The sequence below is a fragment of the Patiria miniata genome, unplaced genomic scaffold (genome assembly GCF_015706575.1).
Source record: "Patiria miniata isolate m_02_andy unplaced genomic scaffold, ASM1570657v1 HiC_scaffold_7, whole genome shotgun sequence".
Taxonomy (NCBI): domain Eukaryota; kingdom Metazoa; phylum Echinodermata; class Asteroidea; order Valvatida; family Asterinidae; genus Patiria; species Patiria miniata.
The window spans coordinates 6,591,208-6,603,398 of NW_024037074.1; the positions used below are offsets into that span (position 1 = coordinate 6,591,208).

At 41.8% G+C, this 12,191-nt stretch overlaps 1 protein-coding gene across 10 annotated transcripts in view; it reads right to left on the reverse strand.

The window, feature by feature from the left end:
- LOC119745356 (actin filament-associated protein 1-like 2) overlaps nt 1-12,191 on the reverse strand; it is a 56,694-nt gene that overhangs the window by 14,620 nt on the left and 29,883 nt on the right. For 8 of the 10 annotated variants that reach the window (XM_038221654.1, XM_038221653.1, XM_038221658.1 and 5 more), the window contains exons 5-13: nt 11,336-11,392; nt 8,500-8,608; nt 7,295-7,460; nt 6,861-6,945; nt 5,599-5,992; nt 3,899-4,010; nt 3,621-3,704; nt 2,658-2,881; nt 1,031-1,183 (exon numbers count right to left, since the gene is read on the reverse strand). In XM_038221654.1, coding sequence (XP_038077582.1) covers nt 1,031-1,183; nt 2,658-2,881; nt 3,621-3,704; nt 3,899-4,010; nt 5,599-5,992; nt 6,861-6,945; nt 7,295-7,460; nt 8,500-8,608; nt 11,336-11,392 — 1,384 coding nt within the window. The remainder of the gene's footprint in view (nt 1-1,030; nt 1,184-2,657; nt 2,882-3,620; nt 3,705-3,898; nt 4,011-5,598; nt 5,993-6,860; nt 6,946-7,294; nt 7,461-8,499; nt 8,609-11,335; nt 11,393-12,191) is intronic. The other 2 variants (XM_038221656.1, XM_038221655.1) reach the window with 1 other exon arrangement.

Sequence of the window (12,191 nt, forward strand, 5' to 3'; positions counted from 1 at the left end):
ATGTTGAAACAAACTCAACCGATTTCAAGTAAACTCCATGATGCGGTACATCAGATGCAAACTCGAGTCACACTTTGAGCGTGCTTTTTGAAAAGGTACATACTTGCATGTGGATTTCAAAATTGAAATTGAAACGAAGAACAATATGGTGAATTCATTTAAGGTGTAGTCTACGTGGATCGAAAAGAATAGGAAACACAGAAAGTAAAAGGCAACAAGATCGTCACATCATGAACATAATGAACCATTTCCACATCAGAAAAAATGTGCATGATTGATTTTCCTTGAAATTGATTTTCCTTGAGTTTGTTTTTGACATGCCTTTATTTGAACACAAATAATATCAAAACCCTTTTGAAAATCAAACCAATACTTACCAGGGATAAAGTTAAGATTCCAAGCTTTAAAATGATATAAAATAATGGCGATACGTGTTTCCGCGGCGACGCTAGAGCCTCTCAAAAAAACGTTGCGGGTATTTTGGGATGTGCTGTAAAGTCCGTCTCCCCTCAATTTCCACAAATGAGAATCAGGTCCTTAAGTCTTTTTCTAAATTCTCATGCACCTGACACGTTTACAAATACACATAAAATATACACCACAACAGAGCGCTTCTTTTACAGAGAAATATGTTTTGCAGTGCCTGGTATTTGAAAACTAACATCTTTCTGGAAGATAAATGGTTCTAAAAGACTTCTCCATTAATGATATTGAAGCAAAAATTCCGCACATTGGAGCCTCATTCCTTTTTCAAAATGGAAACAACTTATCGAAAGACTTCCAACTGTGTCCTGTTAAGTACATTAAGGGAGAGACGTAAGTGTAAACATATTACAACCTTAGTTGGTTTACAAAGAAAAAAAAGGGGTACAAGTTGTTGTTTTTTTAATTTGGCTGACACAGCAGGAGAACGCTATTTGGTTCTAGTAAACCTTTTCTTCTTCATTTTCCACCTTTTCCACAAAAGAAGTTTTTTTGGAAACTCCCTTTCCCCCAAAAAATATATTCAGAAACAAGATTTAGTTTTTACCTGCTCTGCTGGCTCGTTATTCTGTTTCTCAAACGCCTTCAGCAGGCTGGAGACCATTCCAGTTTTTGAGGAGCTTGAGGGGTCTTTCTTGGAGTCGGTCATTGCTTCCATGAATATCTTCAGGAGAGGACCCATGTCCAGGTGGTTGAGAGTCTGCAAGGAATGACATTGACACATTGTCATGTTATAATGACACTGACAAGGACAGGAAGAGTGACATTTCCTTTATGAACATTTTCTGAAGAGTCTGGAGGGAGTGACATTGACACATTGTCACATTAATGACATGGACAGGGAAAGGAATGCTGACATTTCCTTTATGAACATTTTCTGAAGAGTCTGGAGGGCGTGACATTGACACATTGTCACATTAATGACATGGACAGGGAAAGGAATGCTGACATTTCCTTTATGAACATTTTCTGAAGAGTCTGGAGGGAGTGACATTGACACATTGTCACATTAATGACATTGACGAGGACAGGAAGAGTGACATTTCCTTTATGAACATTTTCTGAAGAGTCTGGAGGGAGTGACACTGACACATTGTCACATTAATGACATGGACAGGGAAAGGAAATGCTGACATTTCCTTTATGAACATTTTCTGAAGAGTCTGGAGGGAGTGACATTGACACATTGTCACATTAATGACATTGACGAGGACAGGAAGAGTGACATTTCCTTTATGAACAGTTTCTGAAGAGTCTGGAGGGAGTGACATTGACACATTGTCACATTAATGACATGGACAGGGAAAGGAATGCTGACATTTCCTTTATGAACATTTTCTGAAGAGTCTGGAGGGAGTGACACCGACACATTGTCACATTAATGACATGGACAGGGAAAGGAATGCTGACATTTCCTTTATGAACATTTTCTGAAGAGTCTGGAGGGAGTGACATTGACACATTTTCACATTAATGAAATTGACAGGGAAAGGAATGCTGACATTTCCTTTATGAACATTTTCTGAAGAGTCTGGAGGGAGTGACACCGACACATTGTCACATTAATGACATGGACAGGGAAAGGAATGCTGACATTTCCTTTATGAACATTTTCTGAAGAGTCTGGAGGGAGTGACATTGACACATTGTCACATTAATGACATGGACAGGGAAAGGAATGCTGACATTTCCTTTATGAACATTTTCTGAAGAGTCTGGAGGGAGTGACATTGACACATTGTCACATTAATGACATGGACAGGGAAAGGAAACCTGACATTTCCTTTATGAACATTTTCTAAAGAGTCTGGAGGGAGTGACATTGACACATTGTCACATTAATGACATGGACAGGGAAAGGAATGCTGACATTTCCTTTATGAACATTTTCTGAAGAGTCTGGAGGGAGTGACATTGACACATTGTCACATTAATGACATGGACAGGGAAAGGAATGCTGACATTTCCTTTATGAACATTTTCTGAAGAGTCTGGAGGGAGTGACATTGATACATTGTCACATTAATGACATGGACAAGGACCGGAACAATGACATTTCCCCAATGAACATTTTCAGGAGTGGACCAATTCCCAGGTGCTGGAGAATGGTTTTTTTTTTTATCCTCTAAGTAAAGTTGTTGACAGTAAGGGAAATAAAGTAAAGTGGGACCTACCTCCAAGTAAATCAGCGTCTCGTTGCCTCTGCTGATTTTCATCGCGACCTTCCGTTTGGTTACCTTGGGATCCGCTGGCATCATGTCAGTCCCGTTCAGGGGAAAGTCAAAGTGTTGCGTCTCACCGTCTTCGGACCAACACTCCAACTGGCCGTTCTTGATCATCAGGTACTTCTTACGCCATTTGGGCTCGCCGTATTTGGCTCCCATGATATTTATGCAGCCTTTGCAAGTAAAAATAAAGAAGCTCAAAGCTTGAAATCTGGAGTGTTCCACGTGTGCCACTCTTGACATGTTTGTTCTGTTTAATAAAATCACTCTTACCACAGAGAACAGCCAGTGAACACAAGGCGAACCAACATGGGAATGAAGATTGTCTATAAACACTCTACTTCCAAACTTTTTTGAACTAAAACCTAATTCTGTAAGTAAAAACACTTTTAAGATTTGGGCCATGCATCAGAACTGGATGCCCGAGTACCCGACCGTTGATATCAGGAACCGGTTCCAGATTATGGGATCGGGTACCCCCGACCAACTTTACAAACTACTTACTACGTTCTCAGACAATGAAAAGGAAAGGTTTTGAATGCCATTTGTGGGGAATTTTCAAAATGAAAACCAGGCTTCATGGGAAAAAAAACACATTTCACATCATGATGTTTGCAAAAGTTGCAGTTTTCACCATAAACCCATAAAGCTCACTGTACACGCTTGTATCTTGCTGTATTGATGCATCGTTGTAGAGGTATTATCGTGAGGACCTTTACGAACAATCTGCACGGCAACTTTCAAATTTTGGGGTTGGGTTTCTTTAACGGGTACCCGGGAACCCGTGTTTTCTTTCAGTCGGGCACCCCGTTCCCGTACTACCCGTAAATGTGCACCCCTATGTAAGATCTGTCAAGTGGTCCAAGTTCAGTCAAACTCTCTTTTCTCAATAATTTTTTTTCAACCTCTTACCTGACAGAACTCCCTTTCCATCGACATTCAGCTGCGGATTGCTCTCCTTCGATTTCTTCTTGTTCCACCCCAGGAAACCTTTGACTGGGAAGGAATGTTGAAGAAGACGCAAAATTAAATTCCAGAAGACGGTCTTCCAGGCCCTGGCTCTATCCCTGGTAATCCCTTCCCTTACGGTCAATAAAAAAATATCCAAACGTTATCTGAATTGTAATACAGGCCAGGTCTTGAAATTAAAATCTTATTTCTGCAGGATTGGGGTTTATATTTCCGCGTACCTTTTCTCGAGAGTTCATCTCCCGTGTGTGAGGTTGCTCCTTGGCCTTCCTTCTCCACGTAGCCCGTCGACGGGACCAACTCGTTCCCCATAGTAGCATAACCCTGCAGCACCTGGTATTTTAAAATGCATAAAAGAAATTACCCCCGATCGTCATGCCTGTTCTCATTCCAAGCATTTTCCAGAAGTAAAGGTAAAGGTAAAGATCCCATAGCCATTACTGGCCGTAGGGGCAGTGGGATGTTAGAGGTCCACTGTGTCTTGGGCGCGGCATATGAGTGGCTGGGCCCAGTCCTCTCCTCTCGCCGTCTTACCTTCCCTGAACGAATCAGGTACCCATTTTACTGTTGGGTCGTCAGAGAGAGTTTTCCAGTTTTTGGTTCGAATGGGATTCGAACCGCCAACCTTCCACTCCGTAGCTCCACGCTCTAACCGCTCGGCTACGAGGCCCCCCTTAATTAAAGTGCTAAAGATTGACAATGATTCCCTATCAGGACTGGGACACATTTTTGCTAAATTGTTTGCATGCAGCAATTGGAGCAAAGTATCCTGCTTGAGGACATCGGGAACCAGGTACAAGAAATGTGATCCAAATAACGACCTTTGACCTTGCGAGCCATTTGTGAGGCATTCGGGCAAAATCAGACGGAACTGGGCGCAGGCTATAGTAGAGAAAATGCCAAACAATTAAATAGTGATGAACTTTTTCTGATTTTCAGGTTTATTGATATTTCTAATCTTTGATATCTCTACTACACATATTTGAAATAAATAGTATAAAAAGCGAGGAATAAAAGCGTTTTTAAGGAGAAACAAATTGGCATCTTCCATTTTCACAAATGCAAGACTCAAACGTTAAAGCCCTTTTTCTCAGTATTTTACTTCTGTGACATGTTGATAAAAATGCGAATTTAAATCAGCCATAACTTGTCAACAGAATGTCCGATGGAAGTACAACAAACAGTACCGTATGGTGAATTTTGTTCTGTTTCCCAATACCCACAAACCCTCATTTTGACCTCTGCCCAGCTCTGTCTCATTTTGGCAGAACGCCTCACATTTGTCCTTTTCACTTTTAGCTAAATAAGGGACCGTGACCATTCAGCCCTGGTATCAAAAGGGCCCCCCGGTACCTCGTCCGGTCCAGAGCCAGTCCGGTCTTCAGCCCAGTCTCGTCCGGTACATGGTCCTGTCTGACCAGAAGTTTTGAAGTCAGTCAGGCGCATCAATTTATTGCCCTTCAGAGAACGTCCAGAGCAGAACAATAGCAGACTTACCGGATTAAAGATAAAATCCTTCCATAACGCCTTGGTAATTTATGGTCCCATTGTGCGCGAAACCGCATGGCAGGGGTTCTGATCTGTGCCGACGAAAGTGTTCTATTGTTTCACGCTGAGAGATGAAAACCACAAGCGGGTTTCTTCTGGGATATATTACATGTGTCAATACTTGCAAACAATAGACCCTAGGATAGAGGAGTTCCTGATAAGCAACCGGACCAGCTCCTGGGCCGGTAGCTGGGACGTTAAGAGAGGACTTCTTGGGAGGGGACGAGCTTACCGGGGGGCCCTTTTCATACCGGGGCTGAATGGTCACGGGCCTTAAGTTTGCTTCTGTTCAGGAAACTTTGGGGCGATACAAGGACAAATGGGTTGATAAGAAAAAAAACACCTTCCGCAATGAAAATAATTTGTGACGTACCCCAATCCACTTGTCAGCGTCTTCCTTGCTGTCGGCACTGTACAGCTCCGATCCCCGGCTGGGATGGCTGATACTGAAGACGTTCTGCTGCTTTCCTTCCTGCCCGACGAACGCCACGGTGTAGCCAAACAGCACCAGGTCCTGCGAGGGCCTCTTGGTGTCGTGGTTCTTGTAGCACAGCAAGTGGGTGTCCCTGGCCAGGCAGTAGCGTTTGGTCCACTGACCGAAGTTCTTCTTGGAGATGGTCATGACTTTGCTTGGGATGAACAGGAGTCCCAGATGGTCCACCTTGGGGTCACTCTCGTGCTGCTTCTTGAAGTGGGCGAGTTTCTCCTCTTGGTCTAACTTGGCCTTGTCTAGTTTGGTCTTGGCCTTGTTGGCGTTGGAATCCACGCTGCGGAGACAACAAATGGAATCCATTTTACATTGGGTGTTGCCATTCACCGACGTATTTTATACACACTGCATATTCAGTTTTTGTCCAAGGGCTTGTGAGAAATATTCTCAAGCTTACTCGGGTGGGACTCGAACCCATGACCTCCTGCTTGTTAGTGCAGACGTCTTACCACTCGACCACTAAAAAAACTTGAGGGATTGCATGGTGAGAAATCAATGAGTTAAAGATGCAACAGAGGTACCATGCAGATGTGACTTTGCATGATTTGGATCGGAAAAGAAACCAGTTAACAGAGAGATACCGGTATGGGGTGCTGTGGTCCAATGGTTACGGTGTTCGACTCGTGTGCCTTGGTTCATGGGTTGGAATCCTGACCGTAGGAACATGGTGCTTGTGCTCTTGAGCAAGGCACTTTACCATTATTGCTTCGTCCTTTGGATGGGACGTAAAGCCGTAGGTCCCATGTGTTGTGTAATGCACGTTAAAGAACCCAGTAACACTTATCGCCAAGAGAAGGGGTTTGCCCCGGTGTTTCTGGCAGTGGCTGCAATATGCGCCGCAGTACCTTGTAAACCATTATAAGGTGCTACATAACAGATTTTTTTCTAGAGGAGGAGGGGGACGGGGGGAGCACACTTTCCCGCCAAACTCCCTGTACTTTTAAGGACATTTGCCCTCCCCCAACCCATGAAATTAACTGCAATATAACTTTGTGCCCTTTTTTGTTGTTTTATTTGGCTCCACCCCCCCCCCCCACCCCTCGCGACGCCCATGCCTGTAATATTCATGATTTCACTTTAAAAATGTTTCTCCTACTAGACTGGGCCTTAGTATGGAAAAAAATGAAAGAGTGAGAACTACGTACCCAGCAGATTGCTGCCTTCCTATTTCGTCCTCGTCATAATCTTCGTAATCGGTGGAGCTAAATTCACCATCATCACCATCATCAACTGTCAAAAACAATGAAGGAAAAAGTAGACTCAGTCCACGCCACTATATTAGTATTTAATTTTTAAGTACTTCAAGTAATAATCCATGGGGAATACAGACCTCATAAAAGGTCTCGAAAAGCTTTCTGAGAGATTCTACTCTGACAAAAAAAACCATGTTAATACCTGAAGATGACTGCCGACTAAAATATAAATATGCTGCATCACTTATGAAACTTGTGAAATTTATTAATATTCTGTCGCTGAAAATTACAATTTAAACCAAAAAAATCAGGTCTCGGAAAGTCTCTAAAAGCCACAATGAAAAAGTACTGAAATTGACAAATCATGAAAGCAAACATCTGTTTACAATTGTCATAGTCGGGCAAGTCTTCATAGTTTTGTAGGTCGTCCTGCGGCTGTGAGGAGGAGCTGGAGTTGAATGACATGAGCGTTCCACCGCTATCTGATGGTTCCGTGTATCTGGTTGATAACGGCATGGTGGCCGACTTCCCGGTTGGTCTGGCTGGGATTTCCTTAGGGAGAGAAACACAGTTGGAATATGAGCCAGTGTTGTCGACGAGTATATTCGCAAGTCCAGTCACAAGTGACACAGGATGAACAATGACAAAGGAATGCCCTTGCCAAAGCTCATCTGAATAGCTTGCGAGTTGAATTGGGACTGGAGGACTTGTGATGGACTCGATTGTCTCCCTCATTCAACCTGGGGCCGATTTCACGAAACTCGTCTTATCTTGCGACTCATCTTAGGATTTAAGACGAGTCACCGCTCTAAGATCGATCTTAGCTAAGACGCGTCCTAAGACCGAATTCACTAAACCCATCTTAAGCAAGACGCATCAAAAGTACCAATTTGATGACTGTTTTATGTTTGCTTCTCCCACTTGATAAGTAGTTGAAAAGAAACACGCAAAACCAACTTCCCGTTCGCGTGCATAGAACACAAACTTTCGCCAGAATAGTAACTCTACTCAATAAATTTCACATGCAAGGTAGATATTTCTAGGCAAGCTAGTTTCATTACTCTATTTTAAAAAAGACGACTAGATGTTTAAGCGTATAATTTTGTAAATACGCTATTTTTATTAAAAGTACCCACGTATCAGAAATCTCTTCAAATCTGTTTCTACCGCAGTTTTCTTCCAAGAAACTATAACTCTAGGCCAACTCTGGTCTTTAATGGCAATGATTTCCAGACGACATACAAATTAACACACGCATTAATGAGATAAGACGACCATCAGACCGATCTTCAGTTAAGATGAGTTCAGCCGCGTTGCTAAGAAAATCAGGACGTATTGAACGTGTCTTAAGTTTGGTGATATCGATCCTTTGACGAGTCGTGAGTTAAGACGAGTTAACCCTTCCTAAGATGCATCTTAACATTTCGTGAAAACGGCCCCAGGAATGACAAGCCATGCCAGCCCGATGCAGTAACATTAGAGCTGTGGTCAAGCCCATCATGCTTCTAATCGCAAGTGAAATTTTAAAAATTCAACAAAAAATAAAATCCCCCCCAAAAGACGGTTGATTTGAGTTCTTGGACTGTCTTACATCGGGATCTTCATATTCAGGAAGGTCATCGATTATTCTTGTGATTGGAGGTCGGTTGGACGAAGGCACGGTGGGAGATCGCGTTGGTTCCTCGTAGTTCTCATCAATTCTGCAATCAAATAAACAAAAGAAGGGTTTGGGGATATTGAAAAACGCCAGCATATATATTGCATGATTATCATTCTAAAGAAAAAAAAGGTGTCGACTATTGGAAGCTTGGCTGGCAGGACCATGCAAACTACAACTTTCCTTAAGGAAAAAAAATGAACCGTTGGAATCTCAACAAAAACTTTGCAAAACTTTCAACTCACCTAGATATCAAATAATTTATAGAACTGGTAAAGAAATTAAGTAAACAGGCGTAAAACTCTAACGACGGCATCGAGAAATAGGAAAAAAATTGATGGTTTAAGAAAGATTAAAGTGAAACATTAAAGTGAAAGCATCTTTATGTGCCATTGAATAATGCAATAAATTACATGAGGCGAACAAAACAAAAGCTATTACTGGATTTATTACTATTTACGTTATAATTTTCATCAGCAAGGAGAAACTAATAACGAAGTCCTGTTTGCAACTGTGTTTATACTGAGTACATGCAAAGTTTGTTTAAGTTTATAGCAAGATGTTTTACTTTAAAAATTACAACAAAATCAAAAATACAAATTCTGAAATTAAAATGTTTTCGAGGCGGGGACGTACAACATGCAAACAGTGACCACACATGCAAATAGACCACTGGTTTTTGTTGGCATGCAAAAAGGATGAACATGAATCAATACAAACTCAACAATACTTCATGCGCATTCCCTGTATACGCCCGTTCCAAAATCCAAACTGGGGGGTGGTTTTTCAAATCCCAAAGTGGAACTTTTTATATGCGAACGCGGAGCGTTAAGCCCTTATGGTGTGGGGTCCGGTGCCCAGCCAAGGGCCCGAAAAATTTTGGATTAAATAGATGCTCTGTGGTGCAATCTGAGGCATTTCCTGGCCACTTTCCCGTGACTTTTGAATCAAATTTGCTTGTGTTTACAACTTGAAGGCAACATTTTAAGGGGGATGGGTCATCAAAAGTTGATTTTTTTGTGGGAGGGGGCAATTTTATTTTTTAATAAATCTCTGAGTGGAACTCCTCAATCTGAGTGGAACTCCTCACCAAGTGGGGGGGGGGGGGGGGGGGGTGTCTTCTGAGCCCCTCCAGCGTACGGGCCTGATGTATTGAACAAACAAGACAGTTTGCCTGTCGGCCTGAGCAACTAAATCAAAAGAGGGCGCTCTTTAGGGGACGATGCTAATTAAAGCAGCACCATTTCTTCTCCTCTTCAAAAGATTTGTCAGTGATCAAAATAACTAGGGATTTCATGGATATATTCCAATATTCAAGTGATTGTTAAATATTGGAATGCTTTTTTACTTCATTCCAATTTTTGTAAAATGAATTAAAATCATTAAATAATAAAATCCAAACGGACTCCAGCTTAACACATACACTGACAAATCCACACCAGATCATGCAACACAGTTCCAGTGATTTCCTCTCCAAAAACATTTCAAATCAATAGTACTCAAAACATAGAATTTGATTTGAGTGGGGAGTTGAACCTTGACCTTTAGAACACCATACCGGTGCTCTACCAACTGAGCTATCCAGCCCTATGTTGCTGGTTCCCCAATTAGCCAATGTTACACTAGTCAACAACCAACTCTCCTGAAGACGGTCAGAGCATACTGACCGGAACGTCGAGTTTATACCTCTGGTTCTTTTCAGAACCATTCTCTTAGTTGAGAAATTATTCGCACATGGTGTTTCCGCAAACCTTTCATTATTCAACTCATATGTGTTATGTGGACCAGGATAATGCTTTTGGTCACACTTCTGGAGAAAGATTACTAATATCCAAAAACCTGGAAAACTGCAAACGGAGGTCACTCCGGAATGACACAGATTTTAATTACCACTCATCAAATAAACCTCGAAAGTCAGTTTCCCTTGTGGTTTCCGTGATAACAAATCATTCCATTGAAATTTATTAGCTTTCAATCTTCACAGGTGTATATTTTTTTCTCTGAGCTGACAGAGTTCGACGGTTACTGCATTTTTAGAAACGGCTTCAACTTTCGTTTTTTCGTTCGTTTGGTTTTTGGGATGGGTGACAAACGTGTGATTTCTAGTGGTGTACATATGTGAGTATTTCGGGAACTGAGTACCCTACTGAAGCAAAAACGGGTACCCGGGTACCGGTAAAAGAAAACCCAACCCCAAAATTCAAATCCCACAGGGGCTTTATAGCTTTACAGTGTATGGACTGCAACTTTCGCAGGCGTCATCTATCCCACGTTAAATCACACATAAAAAGTAAACTTTGTTTTAGTTTTGGTTGCAGTTCTTTTACGGGTACCCGGATACCCGTGTTTACCTTCAATAGAGTACCCGGTTCCCAAACTAACCGTAAATGCACACCACTACTTTTTATGCACTTAAACTTCAGTGTGGCATGAAGCCGCTATCACTGTGCATGCAACAATAAGAGTGGCTGAGCTCAACCTTCCTCAATCCTACAAAATCTTTCAAAACCTACCTAACCGTAAATGCACACCACTACTCTTTATGCACATAAACTTCAGTGTGGCATGAAGCCGCTACCACTGTGCATGCAACAATAAGAGTGGCTGAGCTCAACCTTCCTCAATCCTACAAAATCTTTCAAAACCCTACAAAAACCTCCGGGTGGAATTTCATGGATCTGGGATCGTTTACGTTTTCAGGATTGAGGAAATCACTAACTGGCTATTACCCACACACACACAGACATAAAAGAAAGGACAGAAACTTCACTGGAAAGATGTTCGCTCAATTCGAAAGCTCTTTGACCAGCGTTGTCTAAAGCCGCGGCTAATGGAGGAAAAAGTGGTGAATAATCGGAAAAAGAGTGTAAAGAACATGTAGGCCTAAGTGATGTGTGTAGAATTGGAAGACAATATGAACTAGCATCAACAGAGGATAAAATTACGTTAAACATTGAACATTTACCAATTATTTATCATCTGTGACTAACAAAAACTGATTTGCCAAGCAGTGGCGGATCGGGGGGGGGGGGGGGAGTAATGCACCCCCCCCTCTCCCCTCTGCGTTCAGCGACTGACTACTGTTGTGAAACTAGTTAAATGGGACAACAATTAATAATTGAAATGGTAAAGTTACTAAATTTATTCTCGAATTGCCTTAGAATGCAGGAGAAAGCATTGTAGATTTCAACATTTTCCGGGGGGGGGGGGGGGGGGGGGGGCTAGCAGGGCGTGCCCCCGCCCCTTCATATCAACATCCTCGTTTTTCTGAAAGCTACATTAGCCCCTGCCAAGTCTAATTTTGTATTGTTGTAGAAAATCACCATAATGAAACACTGTAGGGTTCCACAAAAAATTGGAAAACTATCATTTGTTGTGTACATGTACATAATAAAAAAGGGACATTTGGCTAATTCCACAACAAAAGACTCAAACACCTTTAGATGAAATCTCCATACATGACATTTCCATAATAATTTTGTTTACAAAGAAAAACTTTCTTTTACTCTCCTACAATTTCACAGCTCAAGAAATCAAACCAGCTTTGAAATCAAAACTCCCAGACAAAAAAACCCCAAGAAACCGATCATCTGTAAATTTAGAGACCAGACGTTCGTCATCTTTAA